The sequence below is a fragment of the Rhamphochromis longiceps genome, linkage group LG11 (genome assembly GCF_057381845.1).
Source record: "Rhamphochromis longiceps isolate RC_006_pf linkage group LG11, R_longiceps_female_GT1.1, whole genome shotgun sequence".
NCBI classification, from domain to species: Eukaryota; Metazoa; Chordata; class Actinopteri; order Cichliformes; family Cichlidae; genus Rhamphochromis; species Rhamphochromis longiceps.
In genome coordinates this window covers 35,556,428-35,584,169 of record NC_140567.1, presented here as the reverse complement: position 1 = coordinate 35,584,169, position 27,742 = coordinate 35,556,428, and the positions used below count along the sequence as shown (strand labels likewise).

The 27,742-nt window shown below is 40.2% G+C and overlaps 1 protein-coding gene across 1 annotated transcript in view; it reads right to left on the bottom strand.

Annotated features, from left to right (window-relative positions):
• rftn1b (raftlin, lipid raft linker 1b) overlaps window positions 1-27,742 on the bottom strand; it is a 138,709-nt gene that overhangs the window by 25,529 nt on the left and 85,438 nt on the right. The window contains exons 6-7 of the mRNA XM_085423808.1: window positions 19,537-19,740; window positions 7,071-7,189 (exon numbers count right to left, since the gene is read on the bottom strand). Of these exons, the coding sequence (XP_085279934.1) occupies window positions 7,071-7,189; window positions 19,537-19,740 (323 nt within the window). The remainder of the gene's footprint in view (window positions 1-7,070; window positions 7,190-19,536; window positions 19,741-27,742) is intronic.

The window sequence follows — 27,742 nt, the reverse complement described above, 5'->3', positions numbered from 1 at the left end:
GGATTGTGCAGTAGGCATTAAATACCAGGTTCAAGTTATTGTCAGGATATTGTACACGAGACAGGACGAAGACATGTGCAAGATGCAAAATGTGCAAATATAGTATAATTTAGATGTATGTTCAGTAACTATGTGACTGAGTGTGCAAATAAGCATATTGTTCCCAGGTCCAGTTTGTAGTGGATTTGTGAAAGTTTTTGTTGTTTTTGAGTCTTTTGGTGAGTATTGTAGCGTGTTTGTAGAGGTATGTGTATATCAGTCTTGTGGTGGTAGTGAGTTGAGGGCTCTGACTGCGGGGGAGGAAGCTCTTGCAGTGCATGTGACATGTGACAGTGACATATCGTGACATGCATAGATGTTTTAAATGTCTCTTTGTTTTCCACTTCATCTCTCTGGAAGGTACACTGGATTATCTGGATAGCGTTGTACAAATAAATGTGTCTTGACTTGACTACAGAGAAGTATAGACTGGGTGTGTAGAAGGGTATAAACTGAGCCTTCAGCTGAGCTGGGCTGTCACTGAGATGAGTAAATCTGCTGGGATTGCGGCTAAGCTGACCTGAACAAAATGTGCTTGATTTTAGTTTCATCGTGCATCGATGAAACTAATTGCTAGATTTAAGTTTTCCATAACCCTTCAATGTGACAGAGACCATTAATTGGTAAGTAAAAAAGAAAAAGAAAACTCTACAACTGAGTCCTTCATTTTGGGGGCTTACAGAGATACGAAATGTATTGGAAGGAAACCATCCGAGAAATTTAAAGGGAGAGAGGTGTTTCATGGAAGCAAGGAGATCATTGGTTAGTCTCCAGGCAATACAAACAGTGAAGTAAAAATACAAAGATGTTGAAATAGTATTTGGTGCATTTAGTAATGCTATCATTTTGTTACATGGTACATGTTACTGTTTGTATACCTTACAGAAACTGCACCCTATAAGCCTAAACCTCTCCCTCTGTCCTGCAGCTATCAGCATCATCGACACATTGCCTGACGGAGCGGGTGCGACCTCTCACTTGCAGGAACAGTGCAAATTACTCTCCTTCTATGTAGGTCAGCTCTTCTCTCACCTCAGTCTGAGGAAATAGAGATATCATGGAGAGGTGATTCACATTAACGATCGTCTCTCTGAAGTACGTGTACACATCCAGGCCACAGGCCACAGCTCTCGCAGAACATAAACCAAATCAGATGTTTTTAATATGTAATTTTATAATTTGTATCCTTTGTTTCTAGGGCCATCGAAATAAAGTCCATGACCACGAGCGGAACAAATAAAATGTGAAACGTAAACTATTGAACTCGGTGGAGAGGGATTTTGTGTGCACCTGATTGCCAGACGATAGGAGTGACTGAGCACAGACACAATAGGTGTGTGTTTGTGTGTGTTTCTGAGATGTGTTAAAACCATTTCTTCAAAGATTCCTCACTGCCATACTGATGCTGTGATGTGGGGCCCTAATCCCATTTTAGACATCATTTAGTTTCTGGAGTCTGTGAAGCGCTGCTCTTCAAAGCCAGGGATGCAAGTGAATTCTTGGAATGAGTGACAACAATGTTGGCGCTCTTAAGCTCCTTTTCGCTTCCTTTGACTTTGGACTGCCATTCCTAGAATTTGAACTTCACTGATATTAACTTTTAATGTTTTTCTGTAGGAGGAGACACTTTCTCTAAAGTCCCCCTGCAGATTTTCTGGTTTGTCTTTTGGGTTAGGAGTTGTTGGGATCAAGGCGTGAGCAAGCAGGCAATATCAGTGTTTGAAGTGGCGAAGAGAACATTTTACTCAGTGGCAGTTGTACCATGATATCCATAGTTTTCAAAAGGAATAACAAAAACTGTTTACAAATGGTATGTGCTCGAGATTGCTTTCTTTTCTTGAAAAAATAAAACAAAACCCAGCTTTTAAAAATCTGTTTTTTGATCCTTTTAAAATCTTAAGTCAGACACATAAGATGGTAAAAACGCTGCACAAATATAGTGCTTTTAAACCTTAGATAAGTTTGACAAAGAGTTTCAAAATGAGTCGTCCCACTGGGAGGTATTTGACCTGCAGTGGGAAGTGGCTCAAGGTTCATCGGTTTGCCCAAGGACAATCAGGCAGGCAGGAGGGGGGGGGGGAATCAAACCGCCCCCCCTGTAATTAATGGTCAAATCAATCAAACAAAAATAAAGTTTCTTACTATACTGTTGGTGGTACAGCCTGTCACTCTATGGCACTGCCATTTGTGCTTGCTCATTTGTACTCTAATTTGTACCTTACAAAGACTAGTTTTGAATATCTGGTCAGAGATGTTACATTATACCTTAATATAGCGGTAAACAATCATCTTTTGATAGGGTGCTTGTACAGCATAGTCTGGTTGTAAGGACAACTAACAGCTTTATCCACCTCACATCTGGATCTACAGCCAACCTAGAGTCACCAATTAACTTAACAAGCATGCGTTTGGACTGCGAGACAGAATTAGCTGAAGGAAACAGAGCAGTGCTAATGTCTGCAGCACCCTGTGGTCCATAAAAAAGAAAGACAGAGAATATAACTTGTTTTTCATTCGACTTAGATTTTACAGGTTTACTGAACACAGAGACCATCTCCTGTTTTACACCTCAAAATGGAAGAAATTGTCTAAACATGTAGAAATTACTAACTGGGCATAGATCCAATAATTACCAATAAATACCTGTAGGAAGGAACTGGGATGAAAACACATATAGTTACAGTTTTATATACAACTATTTCTGTGAAAAACAAGCTCTTTCAGCTTCAAATTATTTAGCAAAGCCACTGAACACAGTTGTGTTTTATCTTCTTGCAGTACTAATAATATCCATAAAGAAGGCAGTTTCTCATGGTAACCAGAGAGCCTCTTATCATTTTTCTAAGTTATGTATGAAACGCTGAAAACCCCTGCACAGAAGTAATAATTCCTTCGAAAGGTTTATTTATTTATTTTGCTGTGATTATAGGTGGAGTAGCAGAGCCATTCTGCATCTCTGCTGCACCTAATTAGAGTAGCAAACATCCGTGCCAATGTTATTGCTCTGCTAAGAGGTATTTCAAAGGGTCAGCAGCAAAAACACATTTTCTCTTATAGCTCCAGTGTACTGTATGTGACCATGAAGTGTAATTTCAATTTTCTATGTTGATAGTTGGACCTTTGGAGAAATTGTACTGTTCAAATTCCTTCACCTTCATTGAATTGCACCACATACTAGCAAAGCATATAAAACCAACATTATGTGCATGATTGGATACCAGTGAAAAAGGTCAATGTGTTCTTTTGGGATCTGGGTAAATTGACCCTTTAAGAATGACCCTTTCAAGACGAATGTCAGTTATTGTGGCTTCATATTGATTTCAGACCTTTCAAGTCATAGTTTTCCTTTTAAAGAGGTGTAAATAGTTTTCTGTGCTTTTGTAGAACCACAAAAAACCTGCACGTTTGGGTCATGTGACTGCGCATTGGGCAATAATCATATAACTGTAAACTGCTGGACCTGAATTTAAAAAAAGGTAGGGAGGATATAAGGAAAAAAATGCAGCTGCATCACATGTCCCATTTCTGTTTCCCCACTTCAGTTTCCATATTTAATATAAATACGATATTTTGTAAAGGCTTAACCTTTGGGCTAGATAGAACATTTTTCCATGTACTATCTAACAAATATTTCCCCCATAGCATCTTAGAGCTATCCATAAAATCTTTGTACCATGTTGAGAATTTAAAATATCACTTGTTGCACAACATGCATGCATCATAATAGACCTACCACTGTGTCCAGCTAAGCTGAAGTGGATAATGGGGCTATTTAAAAAAACATTTTAAGAGGTATGAAAGGTTTTCAGCAACATCACACTCCTCATACACATCAGGTCCACTAAGCTGAATATCACTTCATCTTTTAATAAAACACACACACACACACACACACACACACACACACACACACACACACACACACACACACACACACACACACACACACACACACACACACACACACACACACACAGGTGTTTTTGTGGCTCTGGTTCTCTTTGCCTGCTTTATCTATATACAGAAAGACTGAAGCACAACACTAATGCACTTTGTTCCTCTTGATAAATAAATTCTCCTGCAGTGACTCATGGCGAGCAAACATATTAAGACCAACCTTGACTGAAGTGTGCAGATGCACATGTTTTCTTTGGTTATTGCTCCTGTGAAGCTCAGTGAAAGAAAGGAGGGCTTTCACTACATTAGTTTCGAGGCAGTGTCTGTATTGATTTTCCCATAGGACATGAGAGATGAGAAACTGGGCCTAATTGGAGTTTCATACCAGAGACTCTTGATGAGTTATTCCTTTTCAGACACTTCACCACAATCCATATGTTTCATATTTGAGTGGGGTTTTTTTTGCTCATATTGAAACAAGTATGCATCAGACACCTGACCAAAATCTGTTTGCTAAAGGAAATGTCTGCAGGAGCTTTTTAGCACTGATGGCATTTTTATGCACATCTACATGCTTCACCCACTTTACGCATGCTTTCAATTTATTTCTCTTGATTGTCACTGGATGCATTTTGTTGTTTTTTGTGCCGTTTCCCTCAAGGCGCTGCTCTGCTGTCATTTAACAGAAACTGTTCCCATAGCACTTACGTCTTAGTTTGTCAGTTTGACATTTATTGTTCTTGGTTGTTTTCTTCTCTTTCCTTTAATTTGCTTTGAAGTCAGAATATTTTGCCCTATGAATATTTGTTTGTCTCTCACAGCTGTTTTTGTCAAATAATTTCTTATTAAAACTGCATTAAACTAAATGAATGTCCTTATAAGACAAACATTTTCTTGTCATTTAATTGGTAGCCTCTTAGTGTCATTGTTCCGGCTATTTTAACAACATAATAAAAATCTAATTAAAAACAAATAACTAAAAAAAAAAGAGCTAAGTTCCAATAGGCAGTTAGGCCCCATAGTTTTTGAATAGATTGCCTAATTTCCTATTGTGGCTTTTTTGATCCCTGTCACTTTGCAGTCTCCACTGCAGGATGCCTGCACCTGCATATGGATGGGGGAACCAGGAGAGGCCTGTACAGTAGCCACGGGATGAGCACTGTAGAGTCAAAGCTGATAACCAACTATCACCTCCGTCACACACAGCTGGGTGAGAGACCCTCGGAGACAAAGTCATCTGCAGGCATCTGTTAATGATCCTTCAGCAAGTCCACCTACTGAAACCTTCTATGACTTTTGCTTCTCTTTTATAGATCCTGTTGGCCAAATGCGCTCTTTGTAGCATCTTTGCTCCAGCTGAACTAAACAGTGACTTTGAGCTTTCAGGGAGGGCAAAACTGGGTGTGTAACAAATGACTGAATATTTCATTTTTATTATTACTTTTTAAATTTTTTTTTTAAATAATTTCTGGATGCTGAAATTAACATTTTATCAATCACCCTGGCTCACAAAAATCTAACTTATTGCCTTTCCATCCTCTTAATGAGCGCGTTTCCACACTCGATGTCCAACGCTGCTGCCCGGTGAGAGAGCCACAATGCCAAAGAAAATCTTGTGGGTATCTCTGTAACATCTGACAGTGGCAGTATTTGATGCTTTTGAATGAGAAAATGCTGAAAATATGTTTACCAATTATTTTTAAAATTGTATGACTTTTGTTATTATTACATTTACTATAGTAGACTCGTTTTTCTACTTTTAATGGTGTAGAAAAAAGGGTCTACTATAGCACTATTTTGCACTTTGGTTGAGATATAGCATTAAAAGCTCAGCACTTTTCACATCCAACTCACATCCAGATTCAGCTCGTTCATAAGTGAAACTAAAGACATTTTTATCCCTTCACTGATGAGCACTGACATTCCTGAGATGATACACTCCTACTTAATGACAATATAAATGGTCACATGCCCTCACTGAAGTGATTTGTTTTATCACTCTTTTTCTCTGAGCTTCATAAATCCTACAACCTGTCAGCATTTTGGATAAATAAGTATGTTAAGCACTGAGGGGAAAAGAAATTGACGTATATAAAGAAGAAGAAAAACACCTTCAATCAACATTCAGCCTTTTTTTTTTTCATTTTAATTATCCTGGCACCAAAACAATAATGAGCTGTGAGGATACTTTGCATATCAATTTTCGGCAGTTATCACAAATAATGGGGATGATGTGCAGCCCTGATCGCCCTGACAGAGTGTGTTGTCAATCTGATTTGGCATGGTGCAGATCGGTGGGGTGAAACGGTTTTTGATAAAGTCCCAGTGGAGGAGCTGATTGGATCTCCTGGAAAACTGGGCGTTAGTTTGGCATCATTCTCGGTTAATGTGTCTGAGGAAGTCTTGAAAGCCATTAAGCTGTAACAGTATTACCATTCACCCAGACGAGGGGAGGCTGTACTGCTCCTGCCAGATGACTGCAGGAGTCTTTTTAGTGGCACATATGGCCATCGGTGCTGGGCTGGTCAATCAGAGAGCCACATTTGGGGGACAAAAGTCTCCTTTCACACTTGGACAGCTACCGGCTGCAAAAAGTCTAAATTCAATTACAGAGATAGCATCTGAAAACACAGACACACAAAACCGAGCTCGTCCACACTCAGCTGCATGCGCAAGCATGTATACATGCAGGCACACACATACATACAGATGAAAGGCAACGAAATGGCCACAAATCCTTCCACTCCAGACAGGAATGAATTTCCAGCTCGGAACTTGTTGAGGAGAGACACTAATCATCACGTAGATAAAGGCTTGTTTGCTCCTGATAAGGGGAGCGACTGCGACACATGTCCCATAAATTGAGATTTGTCCGATTTGCCTTTGGGTTGTAAGGAAACGGTTGGCTGAAGGGCCACGATATCTAAGCGATAACTGACTTCATTGCTAAAGGACTATACTCTTAGAGAGGGGGGCACAGACTGGACTCTGGCTTTCAATGTGTGACTGTACATCCTTTAAAATATCAAAATCTCCAATTCCAAAACAGTCACATGTATGAAATGTACAAGAGCATAAATCCCCCTCTACTAGTGACACATAACCTAGGACAAAGCAAAAATCCCTCCACTCACATCGATGACGGTCCACTGCTCCACAACGATGGCATCGTACGCCGGGGTGGCCGCGTTCGGCTCACCTTCGCTCGCCTCCTGGAAGATGAAGACACTTTCCACTGACTTAGGCAGCAAATCTAAAGAGAAGGGGAAAAAAGTAAAGCCATGAAAAGAGTATTTACTGGATGGAGCGTGTCTGTCTTGTCTCTTCTCCGTCAGGGCCTCCAGGCCAGCGGAAATGGAATGATATCAGCCAGACACATTCACACACAACCCTTTATTACATAGCCAGTGGTCCTAGCCATTTGTATGAGCATTAGGCACTTATGCATTATGCAAGGAGACAGTGCTGAAGAAAGGAGCAGGTATTCCCCTTCTGGGACGTTAAAAAAGAAGATGAAACGTTACGAGGATCCAGAGCCTGCTGGTCTTAATGCTTGACGGTTAAACATAGGCTAATTATAGCTAAAATAGGATTAAAAACTAGATGTACTTGGTGTCCAGAGGACTGAGAAACGCTGCTTTAAGAAAGGTGGACAGATTTTAGCGATGGCAAAATGTAGCAACCAATTTAATGAAGCCGGGTGTTAAGGTACAAAGCATAAATCCTTTTGCTAAGCCTGCATTATTCACCTTAAAAAGACTTAAACTGAATGAATCACATAGAGACACTGACATTGATGCTTTAGGCCACTTTTCAGATTGTGTGCTCCTGACCAAATAGATTTTTCAAGCTTCTCTTCTGTTGGAGGCTAACAATTGCAGGATTGGCATCTGAGAAAGAAACACCACTCTGGCCCCCATGAGCCAGGACCCCTCTCCACCCAACGTCTCTTGTTATTCACTTGATGCACATGCACATTACATCCAGGCGCACATACACACACAGACAAAACACGAGCCTCGTGGTCCAGTCTTCCCAGCAGGCCTGAGAGCTTTCTCATTACTCTCACACCATTTACACACTAATACAGTTTGCTGGGGCCCAGGCACCAATACGAGACACTCCACATTTCATTACTGGGCCCTAATAATAGGGGGATGAGAGGTGGCTGGAGAGCCTGTGGAGAAAGGCGGGGACAAGGCGATAGAAAAAGAAGAAGGAAGTAAGCAAGACACAGGGAGAGATAGAGTGGAGAATGACATTCTCTTTTATTTCCACCACCCTCAAAACCCATTCTGGACCCATGCATGCACAATTGAAGACATCTTTCAAATGCAGACGTGGTCAGTGTTAACCCCCTCCTGCCACTTTGCCTTTGCTCTTCCTCTGTTCCCTCCATCATCCCCCTTCTTTCCCCATTCCTGCACTTTATTTAATTCTTTGGCCCGTCCTGCTTGGCATATTACTGCAAAGAAACCTTTCTGGAAGGTGTAACACACTACGGACTGATGTCGGTTCTCTGCAAATGCAACAGGGATCATTCAGGTGAGATCGACAGGGTTTCTGTCTCGTTGCTCTACAGGGAGCAGCCTGTCTCTGGTGATAATGCAAACAGACTCTTGGCAGAGGAGAGAAAGAGAGCGAGAACCAGGGAAGTGGAAGAGAAGGAGCTGGTTGCTGGGGGCGTTGAGTCCGTCAGGGGAATGTGCTGGTTGCGTGCACGAATAAACATTATCTTGTGCCTATTGACTGAGAGCTGAGCTGAGCAGCCAGCGGGCCGACTGAGAATAAGTTGTTTACACTTGCAAAAAACCACAGTAAAATTGTTCTCCATCCCCTTGTGACTCACACACTCAAGGTCGTGGGGCGAGACATGCAAATACAGCTGCACTAAAAACAGAGAGAGACAGTGTCGGGGCTAAAAGACAAAGAAGCAAATGGCAGGGGAGAGTCAGATAGCTGGAGTGGCAAGGTGACAGCGAGTGAAACGCACCAGCCGATACCAGCATCCAAATGATACAGGAGAGGATCAACAGCAGGCACCTAGTGGGTGTAGACAGTGCTGACACACACAGACTGAAACTTAAAGTGCTGAGTGTTTAGTGTTTGCCTGCACAGGTGTTTGTATGTAGATGCGAGGTCCTCGCCTGCATCAAGTCACTTCGGAAGCTGCTTGTTCCTAATATTCATCGACATGTACACAAACCTGCTCTTGTGGATTGATTTCAGACACACGATGATTAAATCAAGCAAACAGTGGAACAGAAAGCACTCTGGATGTTTTTCCAATAAACTCATGTGTATCACTGCTGCAAACACAAAAAGGAGTTACTATCTAGAAAACAACAGGGTGAGACGTATAAGGTCATAACCTGAAATTAACAGATTCATTAAAGGTTTTGTTTGTTATATTAAAAAAAATGTTCTAACCCTACGTTCCATTTATCATTTGTTTCCATACAATTCAATATGCACACTAAACAGAAGACTAGAAATAGGCCCGAGTTTTGTAGTCTATCACATCTGTTAGACATCAGATTTTATTTCTTTTTGGCAGAAGGCATTCTTTTGTTTCATGTGCAAGCCGTTTCAACCGTTGTGGTTCACTGGGACTCTGAGTGGAGCGGAACCATAGTTGACTCCAACTCTATGTCCCCTTTGGACAAATCCACATGTTTGTCCACGCCAACGTATCCTAACGTCTTCATTTTTCAACTGATGATGGATACACTTTAAAAAGAAGTAAATTAATTAATATTTGTGTATTTTTGTATCAGTCTATCAAGACATAGTTGGTTAAATTAGTAGTTAAACATATTAGTAATATAAAGACAGTTTTCACTGTGGTAGCAGAGCAATGTAACTTGTGTCAATTTTTCAGGTGGAAAATGATAAAAAGTGGAAAACATTTTACATCAGGGTGTTGATGACATTTTATCTGTTTGCTTGCTGCTTCTGATCAGTTAGTGTACAGTGAATTTTCAGAGGCACAAACCAATGATGTGGTTCTGAGAGTCTCTGTAGCCTTGACTGCTTTTTTTTCGCTCCTACATATAGCTATTCCTTATAGAATAGAATAGCCTTTATTGTCATTGTACAGAGTACAACGAAATTGGAGTGCCACTCCCTTGGTGCAAGATAAATAATAAATATAAATGTAAAATATAAAAAGTACAATAAAATAATCGCAAGTACTCAAACAATAGTATGTACAATATATACAGGATAGCAGCATTAATATAATGACAGTATGAATAGCAGCATAATATAATGGCAGTGACGGTATGGTATAGCTAAGCAGGTTCAATTGTTTTTGTGCTTATTTACTACGGTGATAGCTCTGGGAAAGAAGCTATCCCTGAATCTGTTTGTCCTGGTTTTATGTGACCTGTACCGTCGGCCTGACGGTAATAGGTAAAACAGTTGATTGCTGAGGTGAGAGTGGTCCTTGATGATATTGCCAGCTCTGCTGAGGTACCGAGAGTTTGCAGTGACCTCCAGGCTGGGCAGAGAGCAGCCAGTGATCTTCTGGGCTGTGTTGGTGACCCTCTGCAGTACTTTCCTGTCCGCAGCTGAACACCCTGCATACCATGTTGTTATGCCGTACGTTATGATGAACAAGTTTAATGCAACTCCTTTAAAAATCTACTCTTCAATCAAACCAGTGTGTGTGATAGTGAATCCTTGTGTGAAGCATGAGCCATCTGAGTGCATTCGTATTTGGTCTCATGCCCAAAGACACTGAAGTGCTCCCAAATGTGTGAATCCGTTTCCTCGCTGGAACTCTGAGATTTTCTGTCAAAACCTACATACAGTTACATGAAACTGTATTGAAATACATGCATGTATCCTGTGCCAACACACCCACAAACACCAATTCTTTTTCTTTTCTGAGTTTCTTTCACAGTTTGATTAAAAAAAGAAACTTATTGGAATTTCATCTTCACTGCCTCTCACTTTCTCTGTCTCTCTCCCTTTTTTCTGCCTCTGTTGACTGCTTTTTTTTCTCGCCCCTACATATAGCTATTCCTAGATGTGGTGTTTCTTAGCTGACTCAATTATAAACTGTAAACAGCTAAAATGTTGCATAATTTATGATCTGTTGACAACAAAGCAACTATTTGGAACAGGTCGAACAAGTGAATCAATAGCTGAGATGTTAATTGAGCTGTAGGAGTTGTCTAAGACATATTGGTGGACATGTTTGTAGTTTACAATGGTGGCTGTAGCTCAGGAGGTAGCGCAGGTCATCTACTAATTAGGCTGGTTGTTCGATCGCTGACTGCTCCACTCCAGCATGCCCAGACGCTGAACTCCAAGCCTCTGATGTGTTTGTGTGAATGTTAGATAGAAAAGCACTTAGGAGTAGAACAGTAGTGCTGGTGTGTATTGTGGAACCAGCCCGTTTACAAACAGCTGAATTGTATCTCTGACTCCAAATGTATTTATTAATACATTTAATCTAGTTGCTATTATTACATTAAAAATTCATATTGTGAATATTTAACCTTTCTCAGCGCTATTAGCCAAACCAGTGAATGTGAGTGAGCCCACTTTACTGCTGGCGAGCTGGAAAGTGACCATGCCCCAGGTCATGTCTGCTGACATGATTTAAACATGCATGCCAGGTGCCACCTCAGAGAGCTGGAGACAAACCGCTGACAGCTTATCCATATTTCAAACAGGACGAGTGGACATTCGCAGCGAGGGACAACTGGAGAAAGGGATTTCAGTGTCTAATGCGTGCGGATTGGATGTGGCTCTTCCCCATAGAGCCAGATGCATGACAGCTGGCAGGTCTGCACCTTTGGGTTACCAGGCAGACTTCAGCTGGTGAGGAGGGAACAGAGGGTGGGCAGCTTAGTGACTGGAATGCCATAGAGTGTCGGATACATGGGTCACAACTACATATGGGTAAGAATACAACAACTTTATTTATACAATAATGTGTATTTTATATGAAATATGAATTTGTGATCGGTAATATCATCCCTTCGTTTCCATCTTTTGCTATGCTAATAAAGCCAAATGGGAGTTATTCAGAGACTCTGTAAATGCTCTTTTGGACCCAGCTAAAGAGAAATTCTGAAAGTGGCCATTTTTCTTTTCTGACAGCTGTGGAATGGATTGATTCTCCATCCTTTTGGGAATTACATGCGTGAAAACAGGCAATTATGCAACTGCATTTTTGTGACTAAAGCTGATGTGGGAGACAGCATTTCTCACAGAAACCACCGTAAACATCAGCAACATTTGTGCTTCCTCACTACTGTCAGACTATTTGTTACCTGTGTGCCTGCTGTGATATTGACACATACAAAAGGATAATCCAATCAAGTCATTTTAGACACTTGCAGGTCATGATGAACAAGTTTAATGCAACTCCTTTAAAAATCTACTCTTCAATCAAACCAGTCTGTGTGATAGTGAATCCTTGTGTGAAGCATGAGCCATCTGAGTGCATTCGTATTTGGTCTCATGCCCAAAGACACTGAAGTGCTCCCAAATGTGTGAATCTGAGATTTTCTGTCAAAACCTACATACAGTTAAATGAAACTGTATTGAAATACATGCATGTATCCTGTGCCAACACACCCACAAACACCAGTTCTTTTTCTTTTCTGAGTTTCTTTCACAGTTTGATTAAAAAAAGAAACTTATTGGAATTTCATCTTCACTGCCTCTCACTTTCTCTGTCTCTCTCCCTTTTTTCTGCCTCTGTTGGCTTTGCCCAAATTTAGAAAGCAGTAAAGGTTGACTGTCATGCATATGAATAGCTCAATGTCTCACAACCGGGTGACAAATCCTCATTGTGGCTCTAGAGATAGCTTAAGCTATACAAGTAACAAAAGCAAACTCCTCGTCAACACCATTACTGTCATTTCTTTAGTAAACAAACTCAGCCCCCCCCACCTTGGTTCCAGCTGGGAGGTAGTGCAAATTTGTATGCTGTGTTTATGCATGCGTTTGTGCAGATATAGGCTTATGTGTGTTTCTGTTTGCAGCAAGCTCCCCAGTGAATGAATCTTTAATGCACGTCATAAGATTGGAGCTGTATGCAGCTTAGAATCTGTAAATTTAATACAGCTATAATATATCCGACCTTGTGATCAGGCGAGGTCTCCACAAACACTGCTGCCACACCGGCCAGCACTTTCACCAGCTGAGCGATTCATTGAAGCACACACATACACATGCGTATGCAAACAATGCCACTTAATGCTTTCTCATCCGGCTTCACCATGGAAACCCTTCTTTAGAAGTAGCATGGGGACACAGTGCGCATCCCTTTGGACCGACCTGACTGTCAAGGTAACATAGCACTTAGAACACAAGGCCTGAAGAAACATGATTTATAAAGTCCGTCTCAACAATCAGTGAAACAGGTTGGTTAACATGCTCAACGTCAAACCTGTACTTTTATAAGTATACACGGGTTTATTGCTCCATGCAAAAAGCAGAAGGTCTTTGAACTACAAAACAGAGAAACCACATTAATGGTACTGATTAATTGTTAAACTTGTCTAAATATGAGAATTTTGAATGCATGAAGATCCGTGAATTGGAACTATACATATAGGTAAACAATTCAGAGATATGAAAGCCTTATTAATGCTATGTACTAAGATATTTTATCAATATTCTGTGGTTTGAAAATGTATTAAATCATTAATTATCCAACCATACAACCACACAATCAAACTAGTGTATCACAAAATAATCATGAGCTACTTCTACCACAATATGAAAGTGTCATCAATTTAAAAAGACCACAAACATTATAAGAGCGATAGATGATAAAATCATAGATAAAAATCTACATGACAATTCTGTAAGTCACACACGGCGGTCGTCCAACCTTTTTATGACCTCTGCTTGGATGAATGTCAGGTGACTGAGCATATACTGGGAAAAGTAATTTCAAACCTTTTTTTGGGGCAAAGTCAACAACAGTCTACTCTGTACTTGTGGTTTCACGTCCCAGTAACTCTTGGAATTTAAGTTACGGATCTCCTTGCTTCAAAATAATCCACAAGCACTCTCTTGTTACTAAGACATGTATCTTGCCCCATTTCACTATATTTTTAGTGCATACACGTGTTCACGTTGATTACATGAAATATACTAAAAGTACCTCAAAGTACCCAACGAGCCAATCAAAAGCCAATGATATTTCCTCACCCATGTATGGGTGACAATGGTCAAAAAGATGAGGGTCATTTTTTTGGCATTACTTGGTCTATATGCATGCTGTCAATACAAAGTAGTTAAAGTGTACTAATAGAAGTACAGAACTGGAACACAATGATAGACAAAAATGAGAAATACTGGGAATTTCTATGATTACTGGTTACTGACCAGTAATCTGACCTGATTACTGGTTTTCCACCAGCGTTTGACAGATGGTTTCATCTGTGCCAGGCTTACTAAATAATCATTTAATATATAATCTGATAAACACTCTAGAAACCTTTGTATAATGTTGACTCCTGGCCAGTCTCATTGTCCATAACTCCTTATTTCACCATAATTTAGTTTTGCTCTTTTGGGAGCTGATGATAAATACTTGTTATGCATGGTTTTCTTGGTATGGGTCATTACTCCAAGCACAGCTGTGTTTTACTGAAAAAATATCAAAATGAAATTCACGTTGTACTTTCAAAAATGTCAACTTGTCATTTATAATCTGCTGTGGATTACACAGCATTACCACTGCTCTGAAGTTTCCAATCAGGCACATTTGTGAGATTTTAAGCTGATGCTCTGAGCATTTTTCCCCCAGGGTAAAAAATGCCACGCTCTTCCTGCCTTCAGGCTATTTGCCTGTAAGCACGGCAGATGCTCTTCAGTTGCCAGAGCTTGACTTTGTAACTTTGTAACAATCCCAATCTCATTTTATTCAGGCTATTTTGTAAGGAGCTGTCTGAGTTATAGATTTTCTGAAAGAAAGGACTTATCTGTCTAACACAAACAGACTTTGGAACTAATTTGGGAATATCCAATTTGAATGATGTATTTTTATATTGTGGTGGCATAAAGACCTCACAAAATATAACTGCACACTGTATGCGAATTATTAGGGACTTGCTCTCCCCACATGCGTAAAGCAGGGGTCAAAAGCTCCCTGTCAATTAATATACACATCACAAGGGGAACAAAAATAACCTAAGTATAATGAACCCGTGGCTGTTTAAAGCCTTTCTTCTGGCAGTGCTTATAAATAAGGGTTCTGTGTCAAATGTTAATGGACATGCATAATCACACAGCTGCTGAAAAAATCCTGGGGGGAAAACTTTGTCATTAGCAGGTCATTTTTCTGTTGGCTGCAAATCAATTCATGTTATGAATAATAACAAACAGGTAGAGAGGATGAAAACAAGGCATCTTGTGAAGAAACTTTCCAGAATGATAGCTGTGGGATTACTCTGTTTTCTTAATTGAATCAATGAATTTACTTCAAATGCAAACACAACTGGCAGCAGCTTTGATTAACAAATGATTTATATTAATATGTAGATTAATTACAGGATCACTTCCTGAATAACAGTAGGTTAGCGTTTGACTTCATGCTAAAACCACAAATTTACTATAAGATATTATGAACCTTACTTGGTTGAAACAGATAAAGGCTATAAGCTTTCACTACAACGTCTCTGAAAGCTAACTTGAAAATATTGTAAGAACGTTATGCATGCTAGCTGCTCTTCATGCAGTTGTGCCAACTGCATGCTAACATCAGTATGGTAATGTGCTCAGTGTCACTATTCTAAAGCCCCGTCAACAAGTGAGACCCATTGCACATGTGCACATCACTTTGTAGCTGAAAGCTGGTTACTAGATATGGCAGGTTCTGGCTGCATGGATAACTCGCTATGTATTTAGCAATATTCTTCATTTCTATTAGTCCTTTCAATCGCACGCCTTAAAGTTGAGGTGAGTTTAACCCAGTGCCTGCCAGCTTAATGTCACAAACGGTCACTTATGTCACTGCTGATATTTTAAGGTCTCTGGCAGTTACAGCACTACTAGCTTCAGTTCTGTGTGAACAAACTATAGCTGAGTAGTTTTCAGTATTTATAAAATTACCAAGTGAAGTTAAAAAATGTCACAAGTCTAGCTTATATGTTGCCTTAATAGTGCTAAAAAACAGGTAAAAACATCCACCGATCCAGGTGAGACATTACTATAAAAATAAGATTTCAACATCAAGGAAAACACAGGGCATAAACAAATCATCAGGATTCTAACTATAAACTCTATATACAATATGCCCACAACTAGCTCGACACTGCCACTGGACATTTTTTAAGCCTAAAGCAGAGCTAGGGAGTTGTCAGCTACTACTAGCTCTTCTTAGCTTGGTTACTCTGATATGTGATGTGAATTTAGAGTTAAAAAAAATACTGACTTAAAATAAAATGTGTGTACAAGAAAAACTCATCAACTGCTTTGAGTATATTTCAGAATAAATGAACCCTGAACAAGTTATGAAAACATCCACTTGTCACTCAAATGATCTCCCTCCATATATATAATTTATATATCCAGGTAGAAGTCTCATTGAGACTGAAAATCGCTTTTTCAAGAGCGACCTGACCAAGAGGGCTGCAGTTTTACTTATGCATGGCCTCCTCCACCACCTGTGCAGCAACCAATGCCTGACTTTGTGCACCTTGCGCTTCATTTCTGCTGTAAAGGTGAGTATATTAACATGTGAGTCTATTGGGGATCCCTTGCAATAGATGCAGCCTCAAATGACCATTAGAGACCCATGTGGGAACAGCTCTTAATGAGACTCAGTGTCTCATTTACAAGAGAGATCAACTGTACAAATAAAGGTTAAGTAAAAAAATGAAAAATGAAATAAAAAACTTGATTCCATATTTCAACCCTGGATGTCGTTCCCTGATTCAGTGAGACATTTTATAATGAAGCTAATACAAACTAAGCCAGCTCAGTATTATTAAAGTAATAAAAGATGTAGAATTCAAAGCGGCACAACAAAATTAAAGTGAAAAAAAAAAAACAGGGCAAAAGGTCAGTCTTAAAAAAATAGAATAATTATACTCATTAGACACACATGACAACCTAGCCGCTCTGTCTCGAGGCTGTAAATAAGGCTGTCACTGTCACTATATCCTCCCATCCAACCACATATCTGTCAGTCCGTCTCCTTTATTGTATTGCTGTCAAACATTTACACGTTGTTAATGAGGTTGAGATGGTCCCCTGCAACACGTAGACTGTCTCGTTCTGAATTCAGAAACTCTTTTCAAAGAAGTTGCTAAATATGGAGACGGCAGGAATGGATACCAATTCTAAAGCCCTAAGCTGCACGGCTGTTTGATGTAATTAGCTGCTAACAACAAACGGGTGCTGCTTTGATGTCATACTGCCAGCTGCTCTCAAGAGACCAAAATCCAAAAAGTACAGCATTCACCTCTATAAAGTTGTCTGTTTTCCAAAGTGGTTGAGCATAAGCTGTGAGGCAGTGAAGGTAGAGCGCGCAGCTGATATGCTTTCTATCCTAACGAGTAAATTCACTGTTCAAGAGATGCATATCTTAGCAGCACGAGAAAAACGCAAAATATGTTAGAGGACCCTAACAGGCAGAAAACATTGAATCATAATAATACACTTCATTACTCCATTCTCAGGACATAAAATATGCAAGGAGGCACTAATTTGTTATCAGGTTAATTATCTGTGTTTCAGAGTTACTGAGGCGTTCACTTTCCCAGATTAATGAATTATGACTCTTATTTACTCTGGCTGGCTTTTTTCTCCAGTGTCAGAGTAAAGCACAGAGCCGCTGGGGTCTGATGGAAGAGGAAAACCCAAACAGGAAATAGTTTAGAAGAGGATACCAGCTTCGTGACTTACATCTTCCAAATGTATGAAGATTATGTCAGAGATATCACACTGATGGAACTGCAGTGATGCAGTGTCTTAATTTACTTCAAGGCCTCTAGCATTTCACAGTGCTGACCAGCAGCTAATGTTAGCCATACGATGTATCTCATCTTCATTCATGTGTAGAAAAAGTATTTCAAAGAGTTCAATGTGTGCTACAATGTGATGCAGAGTTTAAACGTTGAGATTTTTTCTAATATTATGATAGAACGAGGAAAATAAGCATAATTTCAGCTAGTTTTCTGATTTAGTCTTTGGGCGAAGGATCTGTTACCAAAACTCTGGTCACTTAAAAACAGATTCTACAAAATCATGTAGAATGCTTACAATGCCAATGTTAAACACGTATAATCAAGCTCAACATCCTAGTGTGTTTGCTAGTGTTTCACCCAGCTACCGTTTCCCTGTGTTTTATAGATAATCTCAACTGTAATTAATTTAACTCATTATTCAAGTCAATTTTTCTGCAAAAACTCTTGCCAACTACTTGTTGAGTAGTAGTTATGGGCTATGGAGAACAGCTGCTAGCATCTGCAGCAGTCTGCTAGCAACCAAAGCAACCTAGGGCAAACCAACCATGTGGGGGGCTTTTAGAGCAACACCCTCTTTTCAACCAATTTCACCTAGCAACCAGCCAGCAACCTCCAGCAACCACTTGAGGAATGGTTGGGGAATGCACAGTTTTCCCTACTGGTTATCTTACTGGTTGCCTTAAGATATAATTTCTAATGTGATTAAGAGCACAACTTTTTTTTCTGATAATCCAAATTGTTTGCGTCATAAGTCAATAGTTCTTTGTATTGTCGTACCATTCACTCATATACTTTTCACAATACAGTATATCATTGTGCAGTACACTGAGCTAACTTGGTGGAAGGTGACTGGAATAATAAGACTGGCAAAGACAGTTGTGTTGCTTGTGTCATAGAGAGGACAGAAAAATGGCATAAAATAGGTAAAAGCTGTGCAAAAAGACTTCAGAATTGTCTGTGAACTCATTATGAGTATAGCCACTGATCTTTTATCAAACGTTTATAAAAAATAATAATAATCCTTAATTGGGGTCAGAATTTCAAACACAATAGTGATTTCTTCTGCAGTTGTCACATAGCGTCTATGTGAAGTTTCCATCCTACAGGATTGCACCACTTCTTGACACAGAAGGAGAAAAAGTACAAGAGCAATTTACTAGTGTTAATCAAATATAATTTCATTGCTTTCTGGAAGAAAATAAATGTTAGCTAATGCATAATTAATGCCATACAGGGCAAGGTGCATCATTACCTGTCACAGTCTTTTCATTTTATAGAGGTTGAAGTGAACTGAGCTTCTGCCTGACATTCACATTTTTACTGGCAATACAGTGAAAGGAAAAGGGGTAATTTGGGAAACTTTTTTATATTTAATAACTGTAATAGCTTTGAGCATGCCAGTGGAAGAATTATTCTGCTGAAGCCAAGAAGCCAAGCAACGATAAAGACTCTTTTGATATTTAAGGGAATATGAATGCATTATTCAAGTGTTTTTACATTTCAAACCTATCATTCTGCTTGTGTGTATGTGGCGTTTACCCAAAATCACAGTGTGTGGAACAAAAATAAAACCCACACTGAATATTTTCTCCAAAAATAATTTTTCTTAGAAAGCATGTATATGCTGCAGGAACAGCGAGTCAAGCCTGCTTACCATTCATGTTGCCCAGGTGGAAATATCCATCGACCAGCGAGGCTCCGTTGTTGAAGTGCTGGGTCATGTGATCCAACCAGTTGGCCTCCACCCCTTTGACCCCTTCGTCACAATTTTGAACTCGCAGAGGCACCTTGACAGTGTAGTACTTCACCTGGCCCTCTCGGACCGGTGGGTGGTTGTACAGCGCCAGCAGATCGACCCCTGTTTAGGCAAGACATAAAACAAAACCAGTCACAGTTTTATTGGTTTTAACTCACAAAGGTTTATGACAATACAGATGTAGCCTTTATGGAAGCCCCAGAATTTACTGTATTATTACTGAATCAATGCTGTACATTGGCTGCAATCCAAAATGTAGTTTGGCACTGTCTGTAGGAGGACTTTCCTTCTCTTCAGCTGCCAGAAGTTATACGAAATATCTGCGTAAATGGCTGCCTGAGAAACAGCCCTGTTTTGTTGCTGTAAAGCAAAGGACTGTCTGCTGTATTCAGCTATAAAAGGATGTAGAAATGAAGCATTTCTTCTCAATCTTTAATGACTACTTTGGAAAATTTCTATTTCCTGAGACTTTTCAAAACTAAAAAAAAACAGTTAAAATAAATTGGAAGTACATTAATTTCCTATGAGAACAACTATCAAGGAAACTCTGCCAATGCGTGGACAGTCAACAAGCTTCTTGGCCAAGAAAAGCTCGCTCCAGTGTTCATGGTCACCAGCCATCAAAGGCAAATAACAATTTGTGTGCTTTCATGTTTTTCAGCAAGTTTATTTTCATTTCCTGGGGAAAAAATGTGAGACTGAAAAGATGAAACTTCTCCACATGAAGCTGTCTATTACTAAATAAACAATACAGTAGAGGGGAGGGTTTGCGTTGGTCTTTAAAAAGATAAAATACAAAAGCTGAGCTCAAAAAAATGAGCCAGCACTGATGTGTCACATTGAATCAAAAAGACTTTTCAATAAACATCACCCTGAATTGTCAACAATTAAAATTTTAAGGCCTTTTTTTGGTGCTACTTTTGTTTCAGCAAGCCAAGATTATGACCGTAAGCAACAACAAAACTGGAGTGCACATAAAAGTAAAAGTTAAAGTTACATTCATTTTGTGGTGGTCAAGAAGATTTTAAGAATCTGATACATAACTTGTGTGAAAATAGTATTTTTCAGGAAAATGTGCATGTTTCTTTCTGCATTGTTTTGTGTTAGATTTGTGTTGTCCTGCGACCCGGTGTGTAGAATAAATCTGTATGCAAAACACTGTGGTATAAAATGTAAACATTACCATATCTGGAACAAAGGCTCCACCTGACAGGTGCGAAATAGACGAGAAATGAGAAAGTAATACAAGCAGAGATTTATGATGCCCCAAGCTGGACTCACAAATACGCTGGAAATCTTTTCCAAGGATGCTGCTTCTCCAAAAACAAACGTGAGTTGAATCAAAAGCATTTTAAAGCTACAATTTATCCTCCTCTTCTTTTTAATGTTTTCCAAAAGTGATGTAACTCTGCTGATGCAGAACTTAAAAGGGAGCGTTTCATTGTAACCAAGTTAATTCATAGTATAACCTTGAATAATGCATTAAAAGCGCTGCAGCTAGCTGTTGTTTACATCAAGCAGAAATATGCATAATGCAGTGGGCCTCTGGAGAGAGAAACAGGCTTGGAAATTTGCCCACAGTACGTATGTCACTGCTCCTTGCTCATATCATACTAAATCAAAGTGTAAAGAGCCTTATTTGTTGTGATGTGCGTGAGTGAAATATTTGCTCTGCTTAGCTTTGAAAAAAACACAGAACATGAGATGTGAGCGGGGGTTCGAATCGGGCCGAAAGCATTTCAAATCTAGCCTGGTAACATTTTCCCCTTTCTTTCCAATGCAAATATCACGCTGTCATTCCCCAAGTGAACCAGATGGATGAGCAGAATGTGCGGCAGTGCCACCCACCCAGCCACACACGCACTTGGGGTGGGATGATGGCGGTAGGGGGGAGTCATGGCTCAGTTGCTTTGGTTCTTCTGTCTGTCCATCCGTCCGACAGACACCCAGGAAGAATGAATAATTTATAACCATTTCTTGTCTGGCTCCTCTGACTGATCTGACAGCTGGCCACCAAATTCTCTAAATCTTGTCATTTGTCACTCCTGAGAAAAGTCAAATCAGCAGCAGTGCACTCACGCACCCTCCCCTCATGTTACCCGTGCTACAACGAGGACAATATGGCAAAGAAATCTTGGACAACATGTGACCACAAAGTGACTTCCCATTCAGCACACCTCTGATTTGCCAAAACAACTCAATTTCTTAGTGTGAATGGTTTTGTGGAGGGCTGCATGGGATTAACTGCTTTACAGTTTATGTGCACGAGCCTGAGATGGTGCATCACTGTAGTTTGACCCATCAATTCTTTCTGTATCTCTGTGAGCTTCAGGCAGGCCATGAAGATTTGAAAAATTGAATGAATGAAAAATTCTGTCATATAACTTAGTGATTTAAAATCGCTTTGGGTTACTGCTCTAAATTTTTGTAACCGCAGCATAATTAGATAACTAACATTAAAACCATATTCAACACAGATTACTTCATTTCTGTTGATGGCAGTGTTGTAGAAAGTAGTTACATGTGTCATTTATAACAGCTTGACATAATATAAGAGCCAGTCTGTCTGTCTCACAGTATTAGTCATTTTCTGTGTAATAACTGTTTTTTTTTAAATGCATTATAGTTTATTACTGTCTAAGTATGCTACAATTATGGCTTCAAGGCTACCATAATTCAGGCAGAACGGTAGGGACCTCATTTTCTGAGCCTCTAAGAGTCTTTTTAAGCAGTGCTCTATTCAGTGGAAATACACAAAAACCACACAGAATTAAGAGCCTTGCCTATTTAGCAGGACACGGCAGGGAATAATGTACCAGAATATAACATAAGAACACTGACTTCAGATGTCCATCATGGTGGATGACAGTAGCTCAAACTGGAATCCAGGCTTTCATCTGGGATTCTTGAGTTTTTCAGAAACAATTATGTGGAGACACGTGGCAGTTACACCCATGACAAAGCATTCGAAGCATCATTGTTGCATGAGGCTTTTACTTTTAGTTATAGTTAGTTATATTGCTACAGTGCATCATAAAGATTGTGAATATGGCTGATTTTTGGACCAGCCGGATTGCACTAGGCAAATTTTATTTTAAATGCCAGTCAGAAACGTATAATTTCTGACTGGAAAACCAAGGAGTTGGTGGTGGATTTCCAGAGACGCATACCCACACTGTTCTCAATGTCAGCGTGGTGAACATCCAGGGAGTGGACATTGAGATAGTGGACTCAACACTGATGCTCTTTACAGGAAGGGTCAGAGCAGACTCTACCTGCTGAGGCGGCAGAGGTCATTTGGAGTCCAGGGAGCGCTTTTAAAGACCTTCTATGACTCTGTGGTGGCATCTGTCATTTTTTACAGTGTTGTTTGTTGGAGCAGCAGTTTATCGGCAGCTGAGAGGAAGAGGTTGGATAAACTCATCAGGAAGGCCAGCTCTGTTCTGGGATGCACCCTGGACTCAGTGCATGGTGGTGGGAGACAGAAGGACTCTGGCCAAAATAACATCTCTGGTGGACAGAGTCTCCCACCCCATGCATGTAAATGTTGCTGAACTGCAGATCTCCTTCAGTGGCAGACTGCTGCATCCTCGATGCATGAAGGAGCGTTTCCGCAGGTCCTTCCTTCCTGCAGCTGTCAGACTGTACAATCAAAACTGCTCCCAACAAACATAGATGTTTACATCAGCGCTGTAACTTGGCACTATTTTATCAACCGATTCACACTATAAGCAGGGCTTTCCTCTTATCTGTATTTAATTTTATTTAATTTAATAACGGTACAGTACTCTGTTTTTGGTAACCATTGTCCTTGATGTAAATATGTAAAATTGTGTATGTTTCTGTTCTGTGTCTTGTGTACTGTTTGTTTGTATATGTGTCTTTCTTGCTGCTGTTACACCCAAATTTCCCCTTGTGGGACAATTAAAGGATTATTCTATTCTATTCTATTCTATTCTATAATCATTTACTTGCTTTTGTGGTAGTTACATTGACATACCAGTTACACAACAAGGAAAATAATACACTACACGCACACACACACACACACACACACACACACACACACACACACACACACACACACACACACACACACACTCTGTAATCCTCCTTGTGTAAACTGCATGGGAGCAGTTACTTTCTGAAGGAAGAACACAAGGTTAAGCAATCTTTCAAGAAACTAACCAACATCAATCTCTAAAACACATCTCCTGCCAAGTTCCTCCTGAAGCCAGCAGGACCGAGCACTTGTGCTCAGTGGCCTGTAAATGACACACAATAAAAAACAATAGCAGGACTATCATTTGCTTTTTGGATTCAGGCCGAGAACAAGACTTTCAAGCCAGAAAAGTCACCTTATGGGCAAATAAATGCACCTAGTCCATAATTTTTCTTAATGTTTCAGATACATCCTGTGTCACTTTTTTCTGCTGCTGGGCAGTAAAAATGTAATTAATCCCCTAATAAACGATCTCTGAAACACACAGATACAGAGAGCATGACTAAGTCCTTTGAACCTAATCACATGAACGCATTACATCAACAGGCAACAACTAGGCCTTTCAGAATAAAGTTTGTGCAGCTAACTCGACTGTTTTTGTTGCAGCTGACGGGGCCAGCTAAGAAGAAAACAAGCGCATGAATGTGGTTGGGAGTTTGAAAGCATGCTGCTTCAAAGGCTCATCTCATGGCAGCTCTACTGTTCAAATAACGAGGTCGGTGGCAGCGGCACTGGCGTGATCTTAGCAGCGCAGCTTTCCAACTCCGCATGTCATCATTAAATCTGAAAAGCTGGACACTGATCCCATCAGAGCAGAGATAATGCTGATCTCAGTGATGAAAACCGAGCAGCTGAAAGACTCCTTCTGTACGCATTATGAAGATTTCAGACTTGTATGTGTCAGAATTAGAATTTCATGTACACATTTGTAGTTTTATTTAACTTAAGATATCTCAGGCATTTAAACAGCTGACAGCAGATTCCACCGATCAGGGTAAATTTCGGTTAAAAAAATGGCATCCATGTGTTGCTCTCCTATTTTATCTAAAACACAATCACTGTCAGTTTTACAGTATTTATAGGTATTGTCTTTTTTACAACCAGAAAAGTCAGTGGGGGAAGGACATCGAGATTGACTTTGAGCTAAGGTTGTAAAAAGTCATTTTCCTTAAATACTGAAGAACAATAAATACTTAACATTCACCTTTTGTCACCATTGAATTTTAAAGTATGTAAACAAAACAAAACCTTCTTTACCCATCAATGTAAATAAGGCTGCAATTATACTCCAGTGTTGATGTGAATATGGACAGCTACAATTTCTAATCAGTTTGATGTCTGCTTGAAGGACTAATGCACATTTGTTGCCCTGGGAGTTTTGCTTTTATAGATGAGGGAAACTGGAGAGTACACAGATGTTAGCACTGAGCTTTTTGTTCACCCTCTATAACATCTAAATTTATATCACTCAGACCCCAGCAGACCTGCATCTACTTGCAGATTGCGTTAAGTGCTTTCAAATGCACATACATAACCATATCGTACTTTATTGACCAGGATTAATTAGTGCAGGAAAAGATAACTTAAAAAAATAACTGTTGAATTCAAAAGTTACTTTCAGAAGCCACAGTTGTCATTCAGCTGTTGCCATCATGATACGCTTTCCATTTGCTCTTCCACTAAACCAGGGGTGGCCAACCCGCGGCTCTCGAGCCGCATGCGGCTCTTTGCCTGGTTTCATGCGGCTCTTACGTTCATATCAAAGTTTGTGTTTTGATTTTTTTTATGTTGTTGTTTTAAAATGTGCGCGTTCGCTTCGCTTGAGTTCAATACGGTATTTTCATCAAATGCGCATGTGTGTGAGATGAAAATACCGCAAAGTTTCCCAGTAGGAGCAAGTTCGCCCTTAAAATGGCAGGAAAAAAATGCACAGCAAAAAGAAAATATGAAGATGAACACAGGACGTTTTTAACAGAGTGGGAGAGTTTATATTTTTTTGTTGAACGCAATGGTAAGCCATTCTGCCTTATATGTCAGACGTCATTAGCACATTTCAAAGCTTCAAATCTTCAGCGCCACTTCAGCTCACTCCATGCTAACATCGACCAGGAATTTCCAAAAGGGACTGAACTTCGCAAGTACGAGTTGGCCACTTTGAAAAGTCAGGCAGAAAAGCAGATACAGTTTTTCCAAAAATTTACGAAGCGGTCAGAGACCATAACGCTCGCATCCTATCAGCTGGCTTGGAACATTGCACGGGCTAAAAAGCCATACAATGAAGGGGAGTTCGTTAAAAAATGCCTCAGTGATGTTGTTGAAATCTTGTCTCCTGAAAACGACAAATTAAAACGCATGGTATCAGACGTCCAACTGTCCCGCCACACTGTTGAACACAGAATATCGGACATTAACACGGCTATTGAATCACAGTTGCACTCTGACCTTCAAGCATGTGAGTATTTTAGTGTCGCATTGGATGAGAGTTGTGATATACAAGACAAGCCTCAGTTGGCAATATTTGCACGGTCTGTTTCAAACGATTGTGTGATCAAAGAAGAACTCCTGGATATTGTGCCATTAAAAGACAGAACCCGTGGCATAGATGTGAAAGAAACCATGATGGCTGCATTTGAAAAAGCAAATCTGCCCATAACAAAATTAACTGCAATAGCCACGGATGGAGCACCAGCCATGATGGGATCTGTGAACGGGCTTGTGGGGCTGTGCAAAGCTGACCAAACTATTCCTGACTTTTGGAATTTCCACTGCATCATCCACATGGAGCAACTCGTGTCTAAATCATTGAATTTAGATAACGTCGTGAAGCCTGTGATGGAAATCGTCAACTATATCCGCACACATGCGCTTAACCACAGGCAATTCAAGAATCTCATCGCTGAGCTGGACCAAGGGCTTCCAGGTGACCTGCCGCTGCACTGCACTGTGAGGTGGCTGTCAAAAGGCCAGGTACTCTCTCGCTTCTTTGAGCTTTTGGATGCCGTGAAACTGTTTATGGAAAAGAAGGACAAGGACTATCCCGAGCTCTCGGACCTCAAGTGGATTATGGATCTGGCCTTTTTGGTCGACATGCTGTGTCACTTGGACAGACTGAACCTGACCCTGCAGGGTAAGTTAAAAATGCTCCCTGACCTAGTGCAAAGTGTGTTTGCGTTTGTCAACAAACTGAAGCTGTTCAAGACACATATTCAAAAGGGAGATTTAACGCATTTTCCCACTCTGCTAAAAGCCAGCGGGCAAGTCACCAGTGCTGCCCTGAGTAAGCAAAGAGCCAGATATGCAACGCTGATTGAAAACTTGCACGAAAGCTTCGTGACCCGGTTCCATGATCTACAATTGAAAAGGCCACAGATTACGTTCCTCGTCGACCCATTTAATGCAGAGACCGGCTGTTTGAAAGTCCCGCTAGTCACAGATGAAGCTGCGGCTGAGTTGGAGATGATCGATCTTTGTGAAGAGGACCAATTGAAACCTGCTTTAAGGGAAGGGACCATTGAGTTCTGGAAAAGTGTGCCAATGGAAAAATACCCCAATGTCAAACGGGCTGCGCTTAAGATACTGTCAATGTTTGGGTCAACATACGTCTGCGAGTCTGTGTTTTCTACCCTAAAACATGTGAAATCAAAGCATCGATCTGTTCTGACTGACACACATGTGAAAGAATTGCTTCGAGTGACAACAACGGAATACAAGCCAGATTTAAAGAGGATTGTTCAAGGCAAGGAATGCCAGAAGTCCCACTAAACAACATGCATTATAAAAGTAAATGCTATTGTAGATTATTATATTTTTGTTTGTGGACTTGGTTGAACTGAGAGTTTGTGTGTGTGAGACAGTGCACACAATGTTCATTGTTGAAAATGACTGGCCTGTGGTTTTAGTACTGTAGGAGTCCATTTCTGTCATTAACATGTTGGTGTGTGACATTTACAATAAATCTGGCTGAGCAGAGATGTGTGTATTTTGTGTGTGTGTGTGTGTGTGTGTGTGTGTGTGTGTGTGTGTGTGTGTGTGTGTGTGTGTGTGAGAGAGAGAGAGAGAGAGAGAGAGAGAGAGAGAGGAAAGGATGGGTGATGTTCATGT